The 22260-nt window shown below is 52.5% G+C and overlaps 1 protein-coding gene across 3 annotated transcripts in view; it reads left to right on the forward strand.

The window, feature by feature from the left end:
• The window catches only part of ASTN2 (astrotactin 2), a 351114-nt gene that overhangs the window by 203970 nt on the left and 124884 nt on the right, over window positions 1-22260 (forward strand). For all 3 annotated transcript variants that reach the window (XM_030507189.1, XM_030507188.1, XM_030507190.1), the window contains 2 exons: window positions 3117-3283; window positions 5341-5529. In XM_030507189.1, coding sequence (XP_030363049.1) covers window positions 3117-3283; window positions 5341-5529 — 356 coding nt within the window. The remainder of the gene's footprint in view (window positions 1-3116; window positions 3284-5340; window positions 5530-22260) is intronic.

Below are 22260 nucleotides of genomic sequence, written 5' to 3' on the forward strand. Positions count from 1 at the left end.
TGGTCCTTTATACAAGCCCAGTGAAAGCTGAGTGAGCACTGGTTTTGTTAAGCCCACCTGGGAGCCCAGATTGACCCTTCAGCACAGCCCAGGGAGTTGGGATTAGCACAAGTTGGCTTTTTCCTGCCTCATTTCTAACTACTGTGGGCAAGAACATAGTTGTACCCAAATGGGCTCTAGTTTTTCCCCTGCTCTGTGTGACACCCTGATGGCAAATCCTCTGCTCCAGGGGCAGTGAGATCTGTAACAGAGTTTTCTTGTGCCCAGTAGTGCTCCATCTATATTCATCCCTGCAAACCCCTTCGTGCTGAGGCTCTTGCCTTTCCTGCCATCTGCCTGTTGGTTTTCCTGCCTAGCACTAATCATGGGGCTCACCAGTTCCCTTGTTTTCCCCAGCATCTTTGTCCCCCCTTAGCCCTACCAAGCAGGGACACTTCCTTATGTCCCTGCTTTGTGTTCCCAAAGCTTTCTGTCCCTGGAGAGCTTCTTGCTGCAACACAGCAGCTGGAGAGCCGGCTCTGTGCCGAGCCAGGGCTGGATGTGTTGGGGATACTTTCTTCTGCAAATATTGTGCTGAGCTATTTGCCTGCCATAATTAATGTGTATTAAGATGCATAATTACAAACAGAAAGGAAACATGTTTTGTGATGATTAAAAGCCCAAACTGGAGGAATATCCCAAGGGTGGCCTCGAGCAGAGTGGGGCTAAGTCCTGGGGAAAAAGCCATCATCTTCCTCTGCGAGGTGGGGAAGACGCTGAGCTCAGCACATGGATCAGTGCCAGGGTGAGAGTTCCAAATGACGGCTCAGAAGAGCAGTGGCTGATCCTCTGGCTGTGATCCTGTAGCTCCTGCTGACTTGAAATCCCATCCAGTTGCCTTCAGCACCCTGGAGGATCCCTCGGGAGCTCCAGAGAGGACTTGGGCAGAATCCCAGACCTCCCCATCCCCGTGGGCATGGGGGGAGCAGCAGCGAGGCGGATGCGGTGCCGTGGAGCGGAAGATGCTGTTTGCAGTCAGCCCTCCGTGTCCTCCAGGGAGATGTGCTGCTGCCAATTTGCACAGCCCTCATTCTTACAGCAGGGCCAGCAGATGTGGAGGAGACCACAGGAGAGGAGTGTTGTAGCTGTGGATTCACACACACACTTATGCTGATCCTGTTTCCCAGGCAGCTCGGCGGTGAAAAGCACAGATTGTTCCAAGTGTCCTCTCCTCCTTAGTATTTATTCTGTGTATGCAGCTCGAAAGCTTCCTGCTCCCATGTCTGCTGCTGCTTCATGCCTAGGCAGGCTTACTGTTCCCCAAGCTGTCCCTCTGCGGCTCTGCCTGTGCCCTGCCTGCTCCGCAGAGACAGGCAGCATCCTGTTCCAAGGCCCTTTTCTGCCAATATCCTTTGGCTAGAAAAGCCTCACGCCTCTCAGCCTTCCCTTGCCTCCCCTTCCCACCTTATCCAGGGAAGGTGCTGAGGTTTGCATGGTCCACCTGAGCTTCAGAGCAGAGGGCATGAAGCCAGTGAGGTGTCTGAGGGATGCTGGGCATGGAGATGCCTGAGACATCACAAAGACAGGGCAGAAACAGCGTTGATGCTGCTGCCGTAGGGAAATGGCACCAGGTTTCTAGGAGGTGGAGAGAAACTTCTCATTGCTTGGATGGGGTGGGTCAGGGCTCCCTAAAACATCTTTGCTGTCCCATGTGGGCAGTTTGCTCCTTGAGTAGCTAAGAGCGAGTCCCATGAGAACATTGCTGGTGTTGGAAGCAGGGTCCAGAGCATCCTGAACTTATATATTAATACGTACAGCATTTTGCTCACATGGAAAATTGATTTTCTTTTTTAACCACAAAGTATAGTGGCTTTATAACCTTTCTTCTGCTTGACAGAGGCCATTTATAACCTGCCTCCATCACTACCTGTACAAGCTCCAGTCTAACTCATCTTCAAGGAATTCCATAATGCATTTTTAATTGCGAGCTGCTCCTAGACAAGATTTATGTATTTTTTCAAGGACTGGCCTTTTCGTTGGTGTTTGTGTGTGTGTTTGGCGAAAAGGGATAAATAACACAAGTGCAATAATGCTTTAATCCGGGTGACAATTTATTGGTGGCATTTGCTGCCTGCTGGCTTTTATCTTCTGGGACAAGGAAAGCCAGCTGGGAAACAGGAATTAAAACCCAGCGCCAGCTCGCCAGCTTCTGTGAATCAGCATGGTTCCCTCGGCTATGGAAAACTGATGAGCTGGGCTGTGATCCTGTCTTCCCCCATCCTGCCTCCACCACCGGCTCCTCCCGTGGGAGGCAGCAAGATGCTTGTGGAGATGATGCCAAGGCCACGTTCCCTGGCGTGGCTTGAGATGGATTTCTGGGTAGTGCTGAGATGGTTTTGTGGGTTGCAGCAGACTTCTCTGCATCTCAGAGGAGCAGGTAACAGAGAGGGTTTCTGCAGCATGGTCTAGTGTGAGGCATTCCTGCCCATGGAAGGGAGCTGGAACTAGATGATCTTAAGGTCTTTTCCAGTCTGAATCATTCTATGATTCTGTGTTAAGGAGCAGGTTGTCATCTTCACTCCACACTGACTAGAGGCTTCATTGCTGTGTAATTCTATTGCCTTGAGGATTTGACCCTCCACCAGAAGGAGGATGGGGAGTGAGGCATTTCACACCATGTCCATGCCCTGTGGTCCTTGTCCCATGGCCCTTGCCCCTTCCCCAAAGGCTGTGTGAGGTGATGCACGGCCCTTGAGGCTGTCCCGTCCATCACTCATAGAATCATAGACTGGTTTGTGTTGGAAGGGACCTTGAAGCTCATCCAGTTCCAAGCCCCTGCCACGGGCAGGGACACCTTCACTAGAGCAGGTTGCTCCAAGCCCCTGTGTCCAACCTGGCCTTGAACACTGCCAGGGATGAGGCAGCCACAGCTTCTCTGGGCACCCTGTGCCAGCGCCTCAGCACCCTCACAGGGAAGAACTGCTTCCTTATATCTAACCTGAGCTTCCCCGGCTACAGTTTAAACCCATCACCCCTTGTCCTGTCATTCTTGGGTGAGCTCTGCCCCAGGAAGGCACCCACCAGGCTGTGGCTCCAGGGTAGATGAGGACCTTACCACATCCCATCTCTCACTGCAGTGCCCCGAGGACCTCCGACCCATGAAGGATGGCACTGGTTGCTACGACTATTCCAAAGGGATCGACTGCTCGGATGGCTTCAACGGCGGCTGCGAGCAGCTCTGTCTCCAGCAGACCCTCCCTCTGCCCCACGACCCCTCGTCCAGCACCATCTTCATGTTCTGCGGGTGAGTCCCTTCCAGCGCTCCATCTCCTGCTAGCACTTGGATGACCTGTGTCCTTTTCCATCCCTGCCAACCCTCCCGTGCCACCCATCCTCAAACCAGCGTGCCCAGAGAGGGTTTTCATGTGCCCAGAGAGGGTTTTCTTGGGTGCCCAAGAAAATTTAGGCTGTTTATGGAGCTGCTTTCCAGCAGGGAATAGAGGCACCTGGTTTGCCTGCAGGCAAAAGCATACGGGAGTGCGCAGAGCACTGTGAGCAGCTGCACCTTCCTCCTCTCCCCCCATGTGTGACGGCAGAGTTTGATCTGTGACTCACTGTGAAGGGACCCAAAAATTGTACATTGTGTGTTGGAGGGGGAAAGTGGAGGATTTGTTTAAAAAACACTACTTTTTTTTTCCTCTCTCCCTTGTGCCTCTCTTAAAATAGTGTTTCATCCCTGATTTTGGCCAAGATCCTATAATCCTACACAATTTAGCATTTTCTCTCAGGAAAATCTCCCTGGCTGCAGTATGTTCTAAAAGGAGCTCAGCGATTATCTGGCTTTATGCTGTGCAGCTGCAGCCACCCATCCATCCATTGCCCGGCCTTGGGGCTCTGCACATCACATCCCTTGGCGGGTTCATGCCCTTGGGCCCAAGCAGGAACCTACTTCACGTCCCGGTGGGAAAGATTAAGGTAAAGGAGGGGAAAAGGAGCCCTTTTGGGCAGGAAATACCCACAAGGAAGCAAATTCCTAAACAGTAACTCCAAGAGCATCCATCGAATCCCAATGCTGCAGGTTCAGCATCTCCCGCATCCCTGGCTGCTGTCTGCAACCTGAGGAAGAGCAACCCATGGAGCTCTGCCCATGTCAGCTTCTCTCTTTTTATCCCTTTTTGCTGGTTTGTTGTTTTTCCCCCACATCACCTTCTTTTTGATGGTGGTTTAGCAGCACAGAGCAGTTGAGTCACTGAGAGCGAGCACATTGCACCATGCCTGCCAAAGGGGTTGGAAATCCATATGGGCACCAGAAACCTTAGTGGGAAGGGTCTGGAAAATCATGGGACATCACATGGTCTCCATCCACACCCACACAGGGAATTTGCATTTCAGTTTTCCATCCCCAAGGACAGAGACTCTTTCCCCCTTGGTTTTTCATAACCCCTTTTGCAGGCAGAGCTGCACGACGGGAACAGGCAGGGGAAAATGTGACAGACGGGTGGGAGTTTCACTTGCAGCAGTAAAATGCAGCAGAGGAATGAGAGAGGGGAACAAGCCTCATGGAGGTGGGATTGATGTTAGCAGAGCGCCGTGGGTACGGGGAGGAAGAGGCAGGCAGGAAATAGAGGTTTCCTTGTTAACTGGGAGCTGCAATGCTGGAGAAAAGGCTGGAGGAAGGAGAAGAGAAGGCACGGAGGCAGGATGAGCCCATACGCAAAAGATGCCACTGATGTCTGTAGTTAAATCACATCCCTGCTGCCTGCCTCAGTTTCCCTTGCTGTCTATAGAAGATGAGCATGTGCATCTTACCCACAATGTGCTTGAAAATGGGACCAAAGAGCAAAGGAGCAGCCACACTGGAGCTGTTTCCTTGCATGGGGGCACTGCTGGGTGGAAGAAAGGGCAGGAGCTTGATTTTGCTTTGCTCTTGCCTGGGGAATGCTTGTACCTGCACTGCACTGGGTGGGAAGGGGCTGTTGGTGATGTTGAGCAGTAGATGTGCAGTAGGCTCAGCTCCACTCCCCAGTATGGGGGTAGCTCCCAGGCAGAAAGCATGGTGCAGGCAGACAGGGTTGTGCTGCAGCAGAAAGAATGGGTGCTGGTCCCCCAATGGAGCCACTGCAGAGGATATGGGCTCTGTAACCCCTGTGCCTTCCCAGGGAGCCTCTGTAGGTGTTGGTGATGCTTGGCTGGGCTCATCAGAGACTTATCCCATGGCAGGGCTTATGGGGTGGCATGCTCTGCGCCTGGCCTAGAGGTAGGCGTCCCTGCCCATGGCAGGGGGTTGGGACTGGATCAGGTTTAAGGTCTCTTCCAACCCAAACCAGGCTGTGATTCTATGTAGCTTGTGGTACTCTGCAGGTGCGTGGAGGAGTACAAGCTGGCCCCCGATGGGAAGTCCTGCCTGATGCTGGCTGACATCTGCGAGGGCCCCAAGTGCCTGAAGTCGGATGCCAAGTTCAACGACACCCTCTTTGGGGAGATGCTGCATGGTTATAACAACAGGACCCAGCACGTCAACCAAGGGCAGGTGTTCCAGATGACTTTCAGGTATGGCCCGGTTCTGCTCCTAGCTTTGGGAACATTGGGATGGTGAGATGGGACCAAGGTCTGTTGGTGCAGAGCCAGCATCTCTGACAGGTTCACTAGGGGAAGAGAGCAAGAGGACAGCAACCATCCATGGTTTTCCTACTTGCTCATCCTTTCTGCAGGCAGCAAGACCCTCCTGGGCCAGTGTGTGTCTTGTCAAGTGTTTAATAGCCTTTACTGGGCTTTTGCAGGTAGTGTTGCCTCATGTCTTCCTGAACACTAATGTCTTTGATCTTCATGATACCCTGTGACAATGAGTTCCACCATTTACTTGTGTGTAGGGTGAAAGAGCATTTCCTTGGGCGTGTTTTTAACCTGTGAGAGCTGTTTTTATTCAGTGTCTCCAGTTACATATATATATATGTACATATATACAAGAAATAACATAAGCTGAAGGTGAATACCCCACCAGAGTGCAAGTAGCAGATAGCAGAGGTGTTTGCAAGCTGCATCCTGGGTATGTCAGGAGTGCTGAGGGTCAGATGTGCATGGTAGGGAGGGCAGGATCTGAGCTGCAGTGCTCACAGAGGAGAGCTTGCTGGTAGCTGCCGAATTCAGTCTGGAAAATGAGTTATTTATCTATTTTTCTTCACTTCTCCTGAATACGGACACATTTTGGTTGGGTATAAACCAAAGTGGGCCTATGATCAAAGCAGCAGCACTGATCACAGGCAGGAGAGGATCCAGCCCAACATCCCACCCAGACACAAATCTTCCTTGACCAGCGTCTGCCAGTTCGACAGACTGAAGGTTTCTCTCCTGTTAAGGCACCAAGACCCCATTGCTGCCTCTGATTTTAGCTGGAGCTGGGAGCTCATCACTGCTGGCCACGGTGTTTTTCTGGGCGCTTTTCCCCAGCTGAATGCAGAACCTTCCTAGCAATGAATTCACGCTGAACTCTGGCCTTCTGCTATCTCCGTGGCAGATGAATTACGAGCTCCACCAGCACAGAGGCGCTCAGAAAGCCACAGCCAGCAGAGTGCTTGGAGCCAGCAGAGCCGCAGCCTTCGCTGAAGTGAGAATTGACAGCACACGGAGGCAATTTTCCCAGTGGCCTCCTCTTTGCTTTCTCTCCCTCCCACATTACAAGCGTCAGCAGGTCCGTCAGAGCTGAGATTTTCCATGAGCTGGCAAGTCTGGGGGCTTCAAACACTCCCCAAGTGTTGTCCTGGGAATGCCAGACCCAAGCAGGCTGCTCCTGAATGAGGGCCAGCCCCAGCTTGTGCCATCAGTCCTTAAGCACCAAACTTCCTTTCACAGAGACTTCAGTTTTCTCTCCAGCTCATCCACAGCCTGCCCTTTGCTTGCAATGCAAAGCAGGAGGGTTGAAAGCCATCTTTACCCTGCCTCAGCCAGGGCTGGGATCTAAGGGCTGCTTTGTGGCAGCCGGGAAGCAAACACGTCCCTGTCCTCAGGGCTAAATTCCAGCTGGGAAGCATGCAAGGTTGTCTGTGGGTCTGGTTTATCCTGGGAGATGCATCTTCTCCTAGTAGATGTGGCTTCTCCAAGTCATGCCATCTGAGGGCACCCCGGGGATGGTGGGTTTGGGCAGTCCCAGGCTGGACCAGGAGCGGTTCCTGCTGGAGCTGCCCTTGGCCTCTTTGCTCTTGGGATAAAAGACCTATGGTGTTGGGATTGGATCTTCCAGGGATGAGAGCCCAAAGCACCCCCTGGGCCTCTGGCTGACAGGTTTTCAGGGCTGTTGGTGATCTATCTTCTCCCCATGGCCAGTCAGGGAGATGCATGATGATGCATGCAATGGGAGGAAGCATTTCCCAGTGAGGCTCTGTACAGCGGAAGCCAGGTCTTCTGCACAACCTCACCGTCACAAACAAGGTTTTCACTGCCCAGCATCAGTTGGGCAACTAGTCCCTGGTTTAAAGCTAGAAGGGGCAGGAGAAAGCGGGTCTGAAACAAGAGCAACCTTCAAAGCATGTCCACGTGTTGCAGGCTCCAGTGTACGATGCACTGGCTCGGCAGAGCTCGGAGCATGTTTTGCTTCACAAATGCTTTCAGCAGCCTGGAAGGTCGGCATGGCTGACCTTTCCCATTGGAATGCAGCCTGTTGGATCCAAAAGTGCCAGGCAGTGATGAGAAGAGCTCAATTCACCCCATGCAGTGTCCTTCCCTGCAGCCAGGCTGCTCGGTGTGTCGGAGGGTTACGCTGTAGAAGCACCATTACATCATCCCATAACAAGGGGAGAGAAGGAGGTTAATGGAGAAGAAATTATTAACTAAAAGATGTAATTTGCCTCTGATTTTCATAGATATTCAAGAACCTCTCTGAGCATTAAGACACCAGCTGTTAGAGAAGCCCTTAATTTGGTGCATTTGAAACATAGCAGGAAGCTGCCTAATACCAGGGATTAAAAGCCTGTTTCTGCAAAGTAGGAGCAAGAACCTGCTATCAGAACAAGGGGCTGAGTATTTTAGAGGGATTTAGAACTGCTGGGATCCTTTAGCTATGCAGATGTGACAGTCAGTTGAATGGTGTCTGCTTCCCATGTTGCCGCATCTTCAGTGTCTTTAATAAATAGGATATTCTCAATTTGCCATGCATGTCAGCATGGGGTTGGGAGGAAGCCTTTGTGCTGAGAAAGGCTGTCTCATGGACCCTGGCCTGGGCAACACCTACCAGTTACCAGTATTTCCATCCCACGGGGGTGGTCTCTTTGTCACCAAGTCTGCAACACTGATTAGTCTCTACCCTTCTCATGGTTGCGTGGTCATAGAATCCCAGAATCCCAGACTGGTTTGGTTTGGAAGGACCTTAAAGCTCATCCAGCTCCAACCCCCCTGCCACGGGCAGGGACACCTTCCACTAGAGCAGGTTGCTCCAAGCCCCTGTGTCCAACCTGGCCTTGAACACTGCCAGGGATGGGGCAGCCACAGCTTCTCTGGGCACCCTGTGCCAGCGCCTCAGCACCCTCACAGGGAAGAACTTCTGCCTTATATCTAATATCAGTCTCCCCTATTTAAGTTTAAAACCATTCCCCCTTGTCCTATCACTACATGCTCTTGTAGTGCATGTAGGGTTCAGTTCCCATGGGCTCCCTCAGCACCATCTCCCATGGGAGTGTCTTAGCTCCTGCTCCCTTCTCCACAACCTTTTTACATCATGTTATAGTGAGTGAAACAGGAAGATTCCTCGATGGAGGTGCACCTCCATCACACAGCTGGGTGTGTGTTGTGCTGGGCCTCTTCAGTGCTTTAGCTAAAGCCATTCCCCCTTGTCCTATCACTATGTGCTCTTATAAAGGTCTTCCCAGTCATGGCTTGGCATGGCACCGGGATGTAGCTGGTGTAACACTGATGGCCTTATTGTGTCTGGTCAGCTCGAGGGGATGGGGATGTGCAGCAGGTACCTTTAGGATGTAGCATGAGGATGGTGTTTGACGTCAGCATGCAGCACACCAGGCTGGTAGTAGGAGAGCTGTATAGCTTCGGAGGTGCGAGACCTCAGACCAGCCTCTTGGTTCTAGTCAGTGCTGTATCAGATTTTGGTTTTCTCCTTTAACCCGCATCATTTTATCTGAGGGGCCAAGCAGCACCCAAGCAGTTTAGTGGCAAGACTGAGGAGATGGTAATGCCCAAGGGAAGGATGGAGGAAGCAAATACTGGCTGCTGTGACCGATGTACCCACAACAGGGATGGGCAACAGTCAGCCAGTTCATACTGCATGCACTATATGTGCTCTATACATACACCAGCACTGGTGTGGCACCTTGTTGTGTTACATAGAGCCTGTCCCTGCTTGCACGTCCCTTTGTGTGGGTGCCAAGAGCCCTTTCCCCATCCATCAGTGACAACCCAGCAGGACGTGAGCACCACAGCAGCTCAGCTCGAGATGTCATGAGCTCTGTGACAGCTCTTTCTGTACTGAAGTGGTTTGAGAACCACTAGTTATCACTGTGGTAGTTGGGGTGCTCAACTCACCTGTTGGACAAGCCAGCATCAAGGCTTCAGCTTGGAGGAGTGCACCACATCATTGCTGCTGCTGCTGTTTTATTGCAAGGATTTAAATCAAAGCACTTCTCTGGTGATGCTTCTCCTGCATGTCCCTCTCGGGTGCTTTGGTGGGGGCAGAGGAGGGATCTTTCATCACACACCAGAACCCCACCTTGCTCCTTCCACTGTTGAGCCAAGAGCACATTCAGAGCCGCTGCCTTCTGGGCATCCATCTCTTTTTGCTAAATAGGTTCTTTCTGGTGGAATGCTGTGTGATGTTAATAAATAGATGGGATTGGAGCTGATCTCTTCCAGTCACACCTCTCGGTCTGCACGGGAGGCTCAGCACTGGATCCAGCTCACTAAAGACTAGATTAGAGTGATTTCCCACCCCTGCCTCATGGAGGGGCAGAGCCCCAACTCCTCACTATCCCCAAATCACCCAGGGATTATTTTACAAATGGGTTGCTTATTCATTCCTTATCTGTTTTGTGCCTCCTCTTTGTCATGAGGGAATAGAAATGTTTTGTTTAAAAGCTGTTTGCAGTTTCAGACTGTTGCTTTTATGCCATTAATATGGAGAAATCCCAAATTACTACCTGTAGAGCCAACTTTATTTGCTGGATTATTACTGCACGGCAAACGGGATATAAGAGCACTCCCCAGGGAGCAGCCGTCTGCCCTAATTGGGGTCCCTTCCCATCCCTACCTCTGGCTCTGCCTCTCATCCCAGCTCTTGCTCTAGCTTAGCATAATCCCCAGACATGGAGAGCACCTCACTCATCCACAGCTCCCATTTGATTCCCTCCCATTAGAGATGCAGTGAATCCAGAGAGTTTCTGGGTGTTGGGGGCAGATAAGCAGCCAAAATGGTTTTGTGGCTGGAGCGGGGAGAGGATTTGTGTTGGCACAACCTCACTGCAAAACCCCTGCTGAGCACCAAGTGTTTTCCCCTTTCCATAATCAAGGAGGATGGCTTTGGAGGGTGCAGGGCTGCCACGCTGAGCACCCTTCGCTCTGCGACCCAGTCCTTGGAGGATGCCATTCTGTGCATCTGCACCATTCAAACAGTGCTGCTGCTTCCTCATAGCCTTGAGGAAGGCACAGGGTGTGTTGGAAGTGCTGAGCACAGCCCTGAGGAGGCCGGGGTGCTGTGGGGAGGGCTGGATGCCCGCTGGCCCCAGCGCGGCAGCGGCTCTGCCTGCACACAGCCGTGCTGTCAGGCGCACGCTGGGTCGTGGAACTGATGCAGGGAATTGTCATAATATTGATGGGGAGTTTGGCAAGTTAATTTTAAATCTGTCACTTCTTCCCCTCGCTGCTTCTCAACCCTTAATAAACCAGCATGATGGTGGCGGCGCGGGGGGAGCTGACAGCTCAGCACCATCCCTGCCGCGGGGCTGCTTTGGGAAACATCCCCATCGCTCCCCCTGCACTGGAGGAGGCTGCACCCTGTGTCTCCCCCATTGCTCCCCCTTCACTGAGGGAGGCTGCACCCCGTGTCTCCCCCCACCATGGGTGCTGCCAGGGGCTGGGATGGGTGCTCAGCCTTGTGCTGAGCACCACTGCATCTGGCTGTCAGAGGCTGGTGGAGGCTTTGTGATACCTCCTGGTTCGAAGCTCATGGGTGAGGACGTGGCATCACAAATTTAATGTCTGTAACTAGTTAAATTAGTGCTATTGATTCTTTCCCTATTTTTACCCCCCTCTCTCTGAAAGCTCCATGCACACAAGTTATAATTGCACTGTTTATTATTCTTGTGCTGGTGAGCTGGGTGCCAGCCGGGACACCGACGCCTTGTTTACCTATTACCCTTCAGGCCAGGATAATGGATGGATCTCTTTTCCAGTGGCTGCCTTCCATTTCATTCCTCTTTTTATTATTTGTTGCTGCAATTCTATTACCTGTTCACAACTCTGAAGGCTCAGACATTCTAGTTGGAAGCAATGATGTCTTTCCAAGCCAGGCTAATGCCTCCAGCCTCTGTCCTCAGTAGCAGGTAAGGGGGCTGTTAGTAGTTTAGCAGCTCTGTGGAGCTCTTAGGGGATGTGGTGCTCTGCTGCCTACCCTGTTCCCAGTCTGTGCCATGCTAGGGATGCTGCCTGCAAAGCAGAGATGTCCTGATGCCCATCTGTGGCAACGCCAATGGCAATGGCTTTGCAGCCCCCAAAGGATCCCTATGTGAGCTGTTTTTCCTCAATCCCATTTTCCCACCTCTCAACCTTGCATCGAGGACATCATAGCTGCTTTCTTGAGTTCATCCAGCCCTTTTCAGAGCCCACAACAGGTTGCACAGAGACACGCGCTGTGTATTTTGAGCACATCTTCACTGGCCAGGCTAAGCACTGAGAATCTCTCAATTCAGTGTATAATGACTAATGCAACTAGCACAGCGCTCCATCCTGCACACATCAGCCCTGCTTCATTTCAAAGTTAGCATCCCACCAAAAAGGATAACAGATTGTGCAGCTTGTAGCTGGTGTTTCTGACAGCCTGCAGCCATGTGCTTTTGCACTGCGTTGGGAGCTCTTTTGTATTCTTCTGGAAAAACAAAAGCAAATCTAGTGCTGGCGATATTCTGAAGATAACACAGGGGTCCAGGGTGGAAGAGGTGGTGTTTAAAATACATTGGTCGAGGTGTGAATAATGGAGGTATTTAAAGTACTAGGGGTTCTCAGGCTTGTTCTGTGCTTGGTGTGGGTAGGATTAAGCATCTTTCACCTCAGTCCATGCCCTGAAAGCTGGCTTTACAGCCATGCACATTGGTGAGTTGATGTTGCAAAGGGGAGCTCAAGCCCTAGAGATGGGCAGTGAGGGGGGCAGAGCCAGCATGGTGCCATGGGAGATGTGGATACCACAGATACGTACCCCAAACCTCACAGGCACAATCCAGAGCCAAAGCACTGCTGCTGGAGATACACCAGCATGAAGCTGATGGAGCATCACCCACAGGCTTTTCTGGGCTCGGGGACCAGCCAGGGGTGCAGGGCTTCCCTTTGCCCCGGCAGCGAGGGATGCTACAGAGCTGCTCCCACCCCTGTGCCCCTGCTCCCCGCTCCCCCCGGCCCCGGCAGCACATTTGTGTGTGTGCAGATGTTTGTATTCTCTGCAGCTGATGAAAATATTCATTATCTTGTTAGCTGCTGCGGCGCAGGAAGCTCGGATTTGCATTTCCACAGCTAATCGCACAGCGCAAGCACAGCCTGTCACCCGGCAGCACTAATTGGGCAGAGCAGTGCTGGGCCCAGGCTGGGAACCTTCCCTCCTTGCACTTGCCACTGCCAGTGGGGACCACAGGGAAGCAATGCCATGGCCATGGAGGCGAGGGGGATGACGGGGTTCCTAGGAGAGGGAGGTGGAAGAAGGCAGTGGGCACTGCATGTGTGTTGTGGTTTAAACCCAGAACAGTGTGGTAGCTGGGTTGATCAGCGCTGGTCCCTGTGCAGGATGGGAGCAGGCAGTGGGATCCCAGTGTGGGAATGCTGCTAGGACAGCATTTGTTATGTTTCCTGGGCCTGGGAGCTTCTTGTGGGATGGGAGGTGAAGGGTTTCAGGGAATGCTTGTCCCTCTGGGACATGGGCTCCTCCTGCAAGGAGCCTGCCCTGCTGTCATCAGCCTGCAGCCCTCAGGGAACACCCATGTCCCCCCAAAAGCAGCTGTCAGGCTCAGTGAGGTCTGCAGGGTCCACCCCATGAAAAGCTGATGGTGACACCCTTGCCCCAAGTCCTGACCATGAGGAAAGGATAAAGGTTTGGGAGAGGAGACACGGACCTGCACAGGAGAGGGGGGACCAGGGGTTGGTGTTGGGCGCTTGCAGAACCCTCCAGGGTTTGGTGAAGTGATTCATGCACCATCTCCTCCTTTAACACTCCCTTTATGGTCCCTGCTACTGCCAAGCCTGCTTTTGCTTTACCCAGCTCCCAGTGCACCCAGGAGGTTTCCCCTTACCCATGCCACAGGGAGCAGTCTGCTGGCTGGACTCGCTGACCTGCTGGCCTTTTCCATCTCTGGCTTTTATGATACTAATTATAGCGGGTGTTATTGCATAGTTAATCTGCATTATTAAGAGATGCGGTGGAGATTGGTTTTATAATAATAACAGCTCAGATTTATAGAGTACCTTTCATCCCAGGGGGTCCTTATTGGCTTTATAGCCTTATAGAGGTGTACAGGCTTGCAGAAAGGAATTGCTGCTGCTTCTTTCCTCATCTGAAGCTGCTCCTGGGGCATGGGGGCTCTGCACCCGCGTGGGACACATGAAAATAAGGGTTAGGTTCAGCTGGAAAGGAAGAAGAGAATCAGGCAGGAGGGTTTGAGGCAGTAAATTGTAGTCACTCGACTTTAAGCTATGATAGAAGGTTTTTCCATCATGCTATGGGCACTTCTTGGTGGTCACCATTAGCATGGTCCATGGGTTCGTGCTGCTTGCACCACAGACACCGCTCCAGCGGCACCCCCGGGGACAAGGCTGACACTTACCAGCCCGTCACTGCTCTTCCTTGCTAATGCCAGCACTGGTCAATGGAGATTCCCCATCCAAGGACTAAATCAGCTTGACATTGACTTAGCAATGCAAATCCTTGCTCCAGGCAATGCAGTCACGAGCAGGCACCAGTGTGGGGATATCCGAGTGCTCTGCAGCTCTGCCAGCTGTCGAGTCATACCTGCTCTGAGTTAGCAGGAGGGCTTGGATGCAATCCTCAGTGCAGCAGAAAACCTTGCCTTGCTCTTTCCCATCCCAAGCGATCTCTCCAGAGATGGAGGATTTGCCCTTCTGTGTGGTTCAGTGTAACTTGTGACTGTGTAAACCTGAAGAGAGGTGCTTTGTTTGGGCTTGGGGCCTCATGAGTTGAAGCCACTGTCCACCAAAGGTGGTGGACAAGCTGTGCTGGGACCGCTCCCATCTCCTGCTGCATCCTACTTGTAGGGCACATGGGATAACCTGGGGGATCTCCTATATCTTGCACTGCACCCAGTTCCTGGGCAGTGTGACTTGTCTCGGATGCTGGAGCTGTGGCTCAGTGCAGAGGCATGCAGATGCAGGCAGTGGGAACCAACCCAGCATCACACACTCTCCCCCTCGTCCCTATTGCTGTCCTGCTGTCTCCCTGACCAAATTGCAGCTGGGCAAGAAGTGATCTCCCATGGGCTGTTTCCTTCAATACCAGTTTCCTTGAGATGAAAGCTGGGGGTGCTTGTTTCATTTCTCCCTCAGCAGCACGGCACAGGCAGAGCAGGCTGTGTGCCTGTTCCATGTCTTCCCGGGAATGGTGCCACTGGCCAGCTGTGCCCATACCTGCGGGCAGCAGGTGAACATCTGGAAGGTGTGATGGCATTGCCACTTGTCATCCAGCAGCCGCATAGCTGGGGGGTGATGTCCCACAGAGCTGGGAGGAAGGAAGCAAAGCGGAAAGTGCTCCAGGGCACAACGCTGAGCCATGGAGCGGGACTCTCAGTACCTGCCTTTCCCAGGGAGGATGGTGAAGGGTGAGGTTGCTGCAGGTGCCACCACCGAGCCCCATCTCACTGCGTGCAATGTTTCGTGGCTTCTGTAATTAACTTCACACACAGAGACTCGACTTTGCAGATGTGGTCACAAATCCCAGCTAATTCACCATATGCTCTGGCTGCCTGACAGCACCAGGGAGCTGCTACTTAGGGATGCATCCCTGAGTGCTGCCTGCCCGGGTGCTGCCTTCACCCTCTATGCCTGGCCCTAGAGGTCACTGGGCTCTGCACATTAGCTTGCTGTGTCCATGGTGGTGGGTTTGCTGCTGGGCAGAGCTGTGGGCTGGCCAAGCATCCTGTATGGGCACCTTGGGTAGGCACCAGGCACCACTGGGGTCACCCCAGGCTGGTTGATCCTGTCACAGGGGACATTGGTGCAGCTTGCAGCCCATGTTGATGTACGGCAGAGCGTGCGTGGAGGGGAAGCAGGAGCATTAACTGCGTTGAAATGACTTTGTCGGAGTGCCAGCATATGAAATGTGTGGTGGTATTGCAGCCCTGCCACTGCCTGTGGCTGTTTTTCCTCTGCTTCTAATGACTAATAGAGAGAAGACAAAACAATTTCTATTAGTTTCTCCCACGCTGCAGTGGGTTTCTTATTTTCCAAACCTCATTAGAGTTTGTAATACCGTGGTGGCAGTCAAGAGCAGTCCGAATCACCCTGGGGGGAAAGAAGAACCGAAGAGATATGATGTGCAGCCCAGTATTAGCACTGCTCCTGGCCCATTTCCAAGGTCCCTCCTGACTCCTTTCCAAACTCTTACGCCTTATCTCCATCTTAAAGGTTAATGATGAAGCTTAGGAGAGGGAAAAAACATGCTTAAGATCCCAAATTGTTAAAGAGAATGGATGTGTGTGCTGAGCAGAAAGCTGGCTCTGCATTTACATTGCAAAAGCAAATATTATTTAAAAGGCAGTGCTTGTGCTTCCCAGGGCATTGCAGCTGGGATGTGGGTTTCCCTGTGGAAGAGCTGGTGGTGTGAGGGGCTGCAAGAGGAATCCCATAGGTTGCTGTGCCCAAATCCCATAGGAACTGGACCCAGTTCCTTGGGAAGTCCTAGCATGGAGTCCTGGCTCCTCTGGAGTCAGTGGGAGTTCTGCATTTGTTGCCTCATAACAAATAATGCCAATGAAAGTGCCAGGCATGGAGCTGCTGGAGCAACACTCGGGAAGTGATTGCAAACAGCACCCAAACCATCCGTGCAAGGGGACCAGTCTTAGCTCATCGCTGCAATCACCATCCAGAGGAGGTGTCCAGCCTGGCTCTGGGATGCTCAGGCATAGAGAAACCACCCCCACAGGGAAACCGAGCCCAGATCCTCTCACAGAGGCCATAGCCTGGTGGGCAGGAGCTCCGTGAGCTGCTCCAGGATGTCTGTCTGTGGGCTGGAAGTTGCTGAGCTTATGGAAGCCAACAAGGTCAGACCCTTCAGCTGTCAGTGATGGCAAAGCTGGTGGTGGGAGACACCTTGAAGAGCAGATACAGGGAGCAAGACAGGGATCCTCCTGTGCTTTGCAAACAGGCAGATTTCTCATCAGCCACATCAGCTGCTGGGCATTTCCCAGACCTTCCACGCAAGGAAGGATGGCACATGGGTCTGATGTGTCATTGTGGTCCTGCCACCAGGTTGGAGGCTCAGGACAAGGCTGCTGAGGCCAAAACCCAGCCAGGTATGGAGTTACTGCCTATCTTCTTGTTGAGATAGCTAAACACTTAATGCAGAGCCACATGAGAAAGGGGTTTTGGCTCCTTGCTTGTTTGCTTTGCCCCTGCAACAGAAGAGGAGCAGAGAGGTGTGTGTGGAACGGCTTGTCAGGGTGACGATGCACCTCAGTGACGTGATGCACCTAAGATGTGACTTGAGCAGGGCAGTAGTTAGGAGATAGCAGCTTAAAGATGCAAAGTGTTGGGTGAGACATATGCTGGGTTGTATTTCATCAGCTTGTCCAAGCAAGCAGTCCCTCAAACGAGGAGGTCTGCACAGTAAATGCAAAGATCTTGAAGCCTGCTCTGTCAGAGGGAAGAGGCTGTCAGTGGACTCTTTTGGGCTCTGATGCAGCTGGGAGCTCTTACCCAGGTTCAGGTGTTAGTGATGATGGCAGCTTCTGCACCAAGTTGTGTCTCCCAGCTCACATGAACTGGCTTCCTTGTGAGTGTGGGCTTCCAGGAGCAGCTTGTGCAGAGTTACAAGCAAACTCCAGGCAGGTTCCCACTCTTTTCCCTTTCTCCAGCCACGGATGTATCCACATTTTTCCCCTTTACTCTTTCACTCAAACAAGGGGGCTTTGGGCTTCTCTTAAAACCTCTTGCAGAAAATCACATTTAAGCTTAGGTTAAGCACGACAACTTGAATCCCAAAGGGAATAATCCATATATTTGCCAAGTTCTGTAACAGGCTGAAAACTAGAGCTTTGTATGGGATTCCCGGCTCCGTAATGAAGGCATAAATCCAGCGTTGCCTGCCTGCTGCACAGGCGCCAGGCGTTGCTGTGGGAACCAGAACTTCCCAAACCTGTATTTACTCAGCACTCAGTTCAGCCTTTTCCCAACAGGCATTCTGGAGGAAGGGAGATCCACAGCTACTGCAGGATTTCACCCACAAGAGACACTGGAATACTGGATTAAACAGCTGGATAATGGGGAGCAGGGAAGGGAGAATAATATAAGGTGATGAATGGGTGCTGGGCTGTGGGCACTCACCTGAGCTTCAGGGCTTCTGCTGACCAGAGCCATGTGTTGGTGGTGGATCTCCTCCAGCAGCACGTCCCATCACTGGTTGCCTGCTCCAGAGTTCGCCAGGAGGGAGATCTTTGCTCCTATCACTCACAGCTTCTCCACCTCTTGTCTCAAAGCACATTCCTGTGTGTTTCCTTTAGAAATGGCTTCAGGAGAAGATGCAGTTTTCCTCCATGGTGGTGAACATCATGTTCACCACCAGTACCAAGCGGTGGGCACCACTGGCTGAGTGCTTGGTGGCATCACCGGGCTTTGTGGACCAGGCGTTAGTGGTGGGGAATGCTTGGAGATGGTCTGCAGGAAAATCCGGTTGGAATGGTCCAGTGTTGGCAGAGCATGGTGCTGATGAATCTATTTGTCTTCCTCTGTTTGAAACGACACTAAAAAATCTCTGCTCAGGTTTTGCAGCAGGTTCAAGTGGAGTTGACAAATATTCAGTTGGATCAACTGAATTCTTTGTTTTTGGTGAATAAACTATTCACTGGGAAGGAATTCCCTTCCCTGCTTCTGCTGGCTTCTTGGAGCATCACTCCTCCCACTGCGTGCATCCTTCTGTCTGGCTGTCTCAGGTCTTGAAGTCCCATATCCAGATGTCATTTGCTGGCTGTCACCATCCTCGTGCCATGGCTGGGGTCTCTGTACCACATCACGCACCCGGTGGCACAGGCACTAGTGGGGTTTGCAGCTCCTGCTCCCACCCATGGTCCCTGGTGAGTGCCATCACCCTTTGCCCAGTCCTGTGGCTCTCACTGTCCTCTCCAATGCTTTGGTGTCCCCAAATTGAGCTCAAAGAGGGAAGAGGAGCCCCAGCAATGCTGTCAAGGGCCATGTACAGCTGTGCTGGTGCAACACTGGGATCAAAGAGCCACAGAGACGGAATCCACCGCGTCTGAGCCCTTTTCAGCACCTCCCCATCACCACGCGGGTAACTTCACAACCGTACAGCCCCAGCCCATAGGAGAAGATGAATCTGAGTATGAGAAGGGGGGTTCTGGTCGCTCCCAGCCCCACAGAGTATTCTGGGGCTCAGTCTGAGGGTGTGTGAAGGGGACAATGCTGAGCCCATGCTGATCCAGCACATGGGCATGTCACACCAGCACTGTGCGTGCCCACAGGCACTGCGGCCCCAGCGCTGGCATTAATTTACCTCTGAAACACCTCAATTTAAATGCTAATTCTCCTGAACTGATGGGTAAGGCAGCTATTGCATGTTGTCAGCTGTTTCGTGCTGGCACTGAAGTGGGGCACGCTGAGGACATGTCAAGGAGGGACGGGCAGCACTGGGACAGGTCTTATCCACAGCATGGGGGCTGATGGAGGGATGGGGATGGTGATGGTGGCCACACTGGAGGGATTTGGGTTGGTGCTTTCCTCTGTCCCCATCGCAAACAGTGGTTAGAGCTGAAAGTTAGGGAGCTGGAAGGGGGCTCCAGCAAGATTGGTCTCTCCTTTTTTGTCCTGCTTTGTTATACAAGAGTGGGGCCTTGCTAAAATTAATGACCAGTAAATTTGGAGTAAGTAACTGCTGCTTCAGAGGGTTTGCATTAAGCCTTTATAATTCACTAGTGCCTGAGGTCACAGAGGCACGTGGGGGGAGATTTACGGCATGCTTACCTTCTCCAAAGTGGCTGTGGAAACAGGACACCCTTTTTTCTGTCTCCCAATGGCTCTAGATAAACTTTTCTTCAGTGATGACAAGCTAAAAAGAAGCTATTTCTGCATATCCCATGTCAGATGCAGGCTGGGCTCTTGTGAGCTTGCAGCCACCCCAGTGGGAAAGTTTCTCGGAGGTGAAGATGGGTCAAAACCTGGCACTAAATAACCTCCAATCCATCATATTCTCCCCAAGCCACTGAGGGACAGAAATAAGTAAGATTAATAAATTATTCTTACTAGAGAAGGTGTCCTTCCACACTTGCATACCAGAAAGCACAGTCCTCCCATAGTCACTTTGCTGAACACAAGCACTCTGGATGATAATGTGATTAATGTTTGTAGCTGTGCTGGCTCAGATAAGGGTAATTAAATCTCACGCTCCAGGGCATAAGCTAATCACTCGTGGGGTCATTTTATATTACTATTATGGTTTTACCCCTTCATGAATATATTTGCCCAATTGCTGTGATTCAAGGTGTGCATCCGTGGTCAGCAGTGGAGGGAGGCAGGAAGCCCCATCCCAGTTGATGCTTGGATTTGCAGTGGGAGTTGTACAGGGGCAAAGAGGGTCTCTAAAAGGCTCAGTGAGCAGAGTTCACCCTTGAGGCCATGTCCTTTGGGAGTGAAGCGTGAAGGGAGGAAGGGGCAGCAGGCTGAGCTGATGAGGAGAAGCTGCTCCTTCACACAGTGGTGTTGCTGACAGGAAAGTGGGATGAATGTGAGTCACCAGCTGATGTTTCACTACTGCTGCCACTGTGAGCGTGACCCTGGCTTTCAGCACCTTGGCCATGGGACGAGGTGCCCCAGGGCTCAGCAGAATCATTCCATGGACCAGGACCCAGTGGCTATGGCCTCATCCAGGAGGACCACAATGTCCTGGCTGCTCCCCAGCGCCTGCATCAGGCTCTCCTGCTCCCCCAGATCCCCTTTCACTCAGGGGTGCTGTGGGATGCTCCTCCTTTTTGGATGCTTCCCATCAGCTGTGTGAGCTGATACCAGCACAGCAGAGCTCAGCAGTGCAGCCCTGCTCTGCACCGCACCACGGCTGTATCGCATGACCTTGGGTGTATTATTTAAGGTCAAATTCCCCAAAAGCATCTCTAGTTTGTGTATCTAGAAGGACTGGAGAACACCAGCACAGCGGGCTTTTGCTGCCTGAGCCCTCCTCCTGGTACCTGGGCAGCCGCTAGTTGCCTTTGCTCCTGCAGCATCCCAAGACCAAGGGAGCCGCTGTTTGCTGTGTAACCCAAGGCAACGGGTGCATTTTAGACTTAGCCAAGGTTACACGAAGTGTCCATCAGAGCCAGGATTTTGAACTCAGTTTGTTCCAGGTGACTGCCTTCCTCCTCAGCTCACCCTGCCAGTACAAGAGCTCAGTAAAGCCTTTGGCCATTTGACCTTTCCCAGCATCAAGGCTTGTTTGTCTGGAAGTCAGCTCCTTCCTGAGGCAGGGATGTACTGGGTTGGATGCTGCTCAGGACCGGTGCTGTGAGGGAGAAAGAGCATTTCTGTGTATAATGGCTCAGTACCTACAAAATGCCTTGAGAGATGATCAGATCCCCCTCAGGAGAGTGCTGCCAGGCGATGCGTGGATTCAGTGTGCGTTCTGCTGCATGAGAGCAATGTACTCAGTGCTCCTGTGAGCATCAAGCATCTGCTCTATGAGTGGTGGGGAGATGCTGAGGGTCAGAACAAGAGACGGAGGAGGACGTTGTGGGGCTAGCAGGGGCTGGGATCAGGCAGGTTTGCCTGGATCTCTCCTGATCCCATCGGAATAACCCTGGCTGTGTGATCAGTAGGAACCGTGAGGTCATGAAGGCATTGCCATGCCTTTCGGAAACGGCACAGACCCACAGTTGTGAGCCCTGCACCCGTTCAGAGATGCCAGTGGCTCAGCCAGCATGTGCACAGGGATGCTGTCACATCGCTCTCCTCGTCTGTGTCCCTGCTCCTCGCACAGAGCCTGATGGCTTTGATCAGCGCTGCCACAGAGCACAAAAGCCTGGTAGGAACTGTTGTGTGCCTCTATGGCGAGCAGCGCTGGAGCCGCAGGGTTATTAATGAGGAGCAGAGGAAGAGGAGCTGCAGCCCTCTGCCGGCTGCGGGTCTGCAGCACACGGCCCTGGCACCGCCGGATCCGGGGGTCCCATCGCCTGCCCCCCTGGTTTGCCCTCCTGCACCCGCACATGCAGTGGTACAGTGCTGGCTGATGGGACTCTGCACCCAATGGGTGCTTCCCCCTGTGTGGCTTTGATTCATCTCTGCTTTGGGGTGATGGGGAGCAAGTGGCTGGAGGTGCAGGAAGGGTTTGGTAGCAAAAATGCATCATCGATGTGTTCCTGAAATCCTGCCTTGCACTGCTGCATGACAGAAGCACGTTGTAGGCACGTGTGTGCTCGCACCTTGACTTGTGCTTGCCCCTTGTTTTTCCCTGTCGTTTCGACTGTGGAGCAGTTAGTTAGAGCAAATGGGATTACAGCAAGTGGCACTGCAGAGTGTGGCTTTCTGATAAATACCTGTTCATAGAGGTGTCAGCTCTGAACAGTAGCTCCCATGTGCAAGTTCCCCTCACACTGCTGCGCATCTCCTCCTACTCTTCTTTCCTCAGCTGCCCATGTATGGGCCCAGCAGCCTCTGTGTCTTTCCTGTCACCCCCATAGATTAGATGCTAGGACAAAATTCTTCCCTGTGAGGGTGTTGAGGTGCTGGCACAGGGTGCCCAGAGAAGCTGTGGCTGCCCCATCCCTGGCAGTGTTCAAGGCCGGGTTGGACACAGGGGCTTGGAGCAACGTGCTCTACTGGAAGGTGTCCCTGCCCGTGGCAGGGGGTTGGAACTGGAGG

This window comes from Strigops habroptila, chromosome 15 (assembly GCF_004027225.2).
Source record: "Strigops habroptila isolate Jane chromosome 15, bStrHab1.2.pri, whole genome shotgun sequence".
NCBI classification, from domain to species: Eukaryota; Metazoa; Chordata; class Aves; order Psittaciformes; family Psittacidae; genus Strigops; species Strigops habroptila.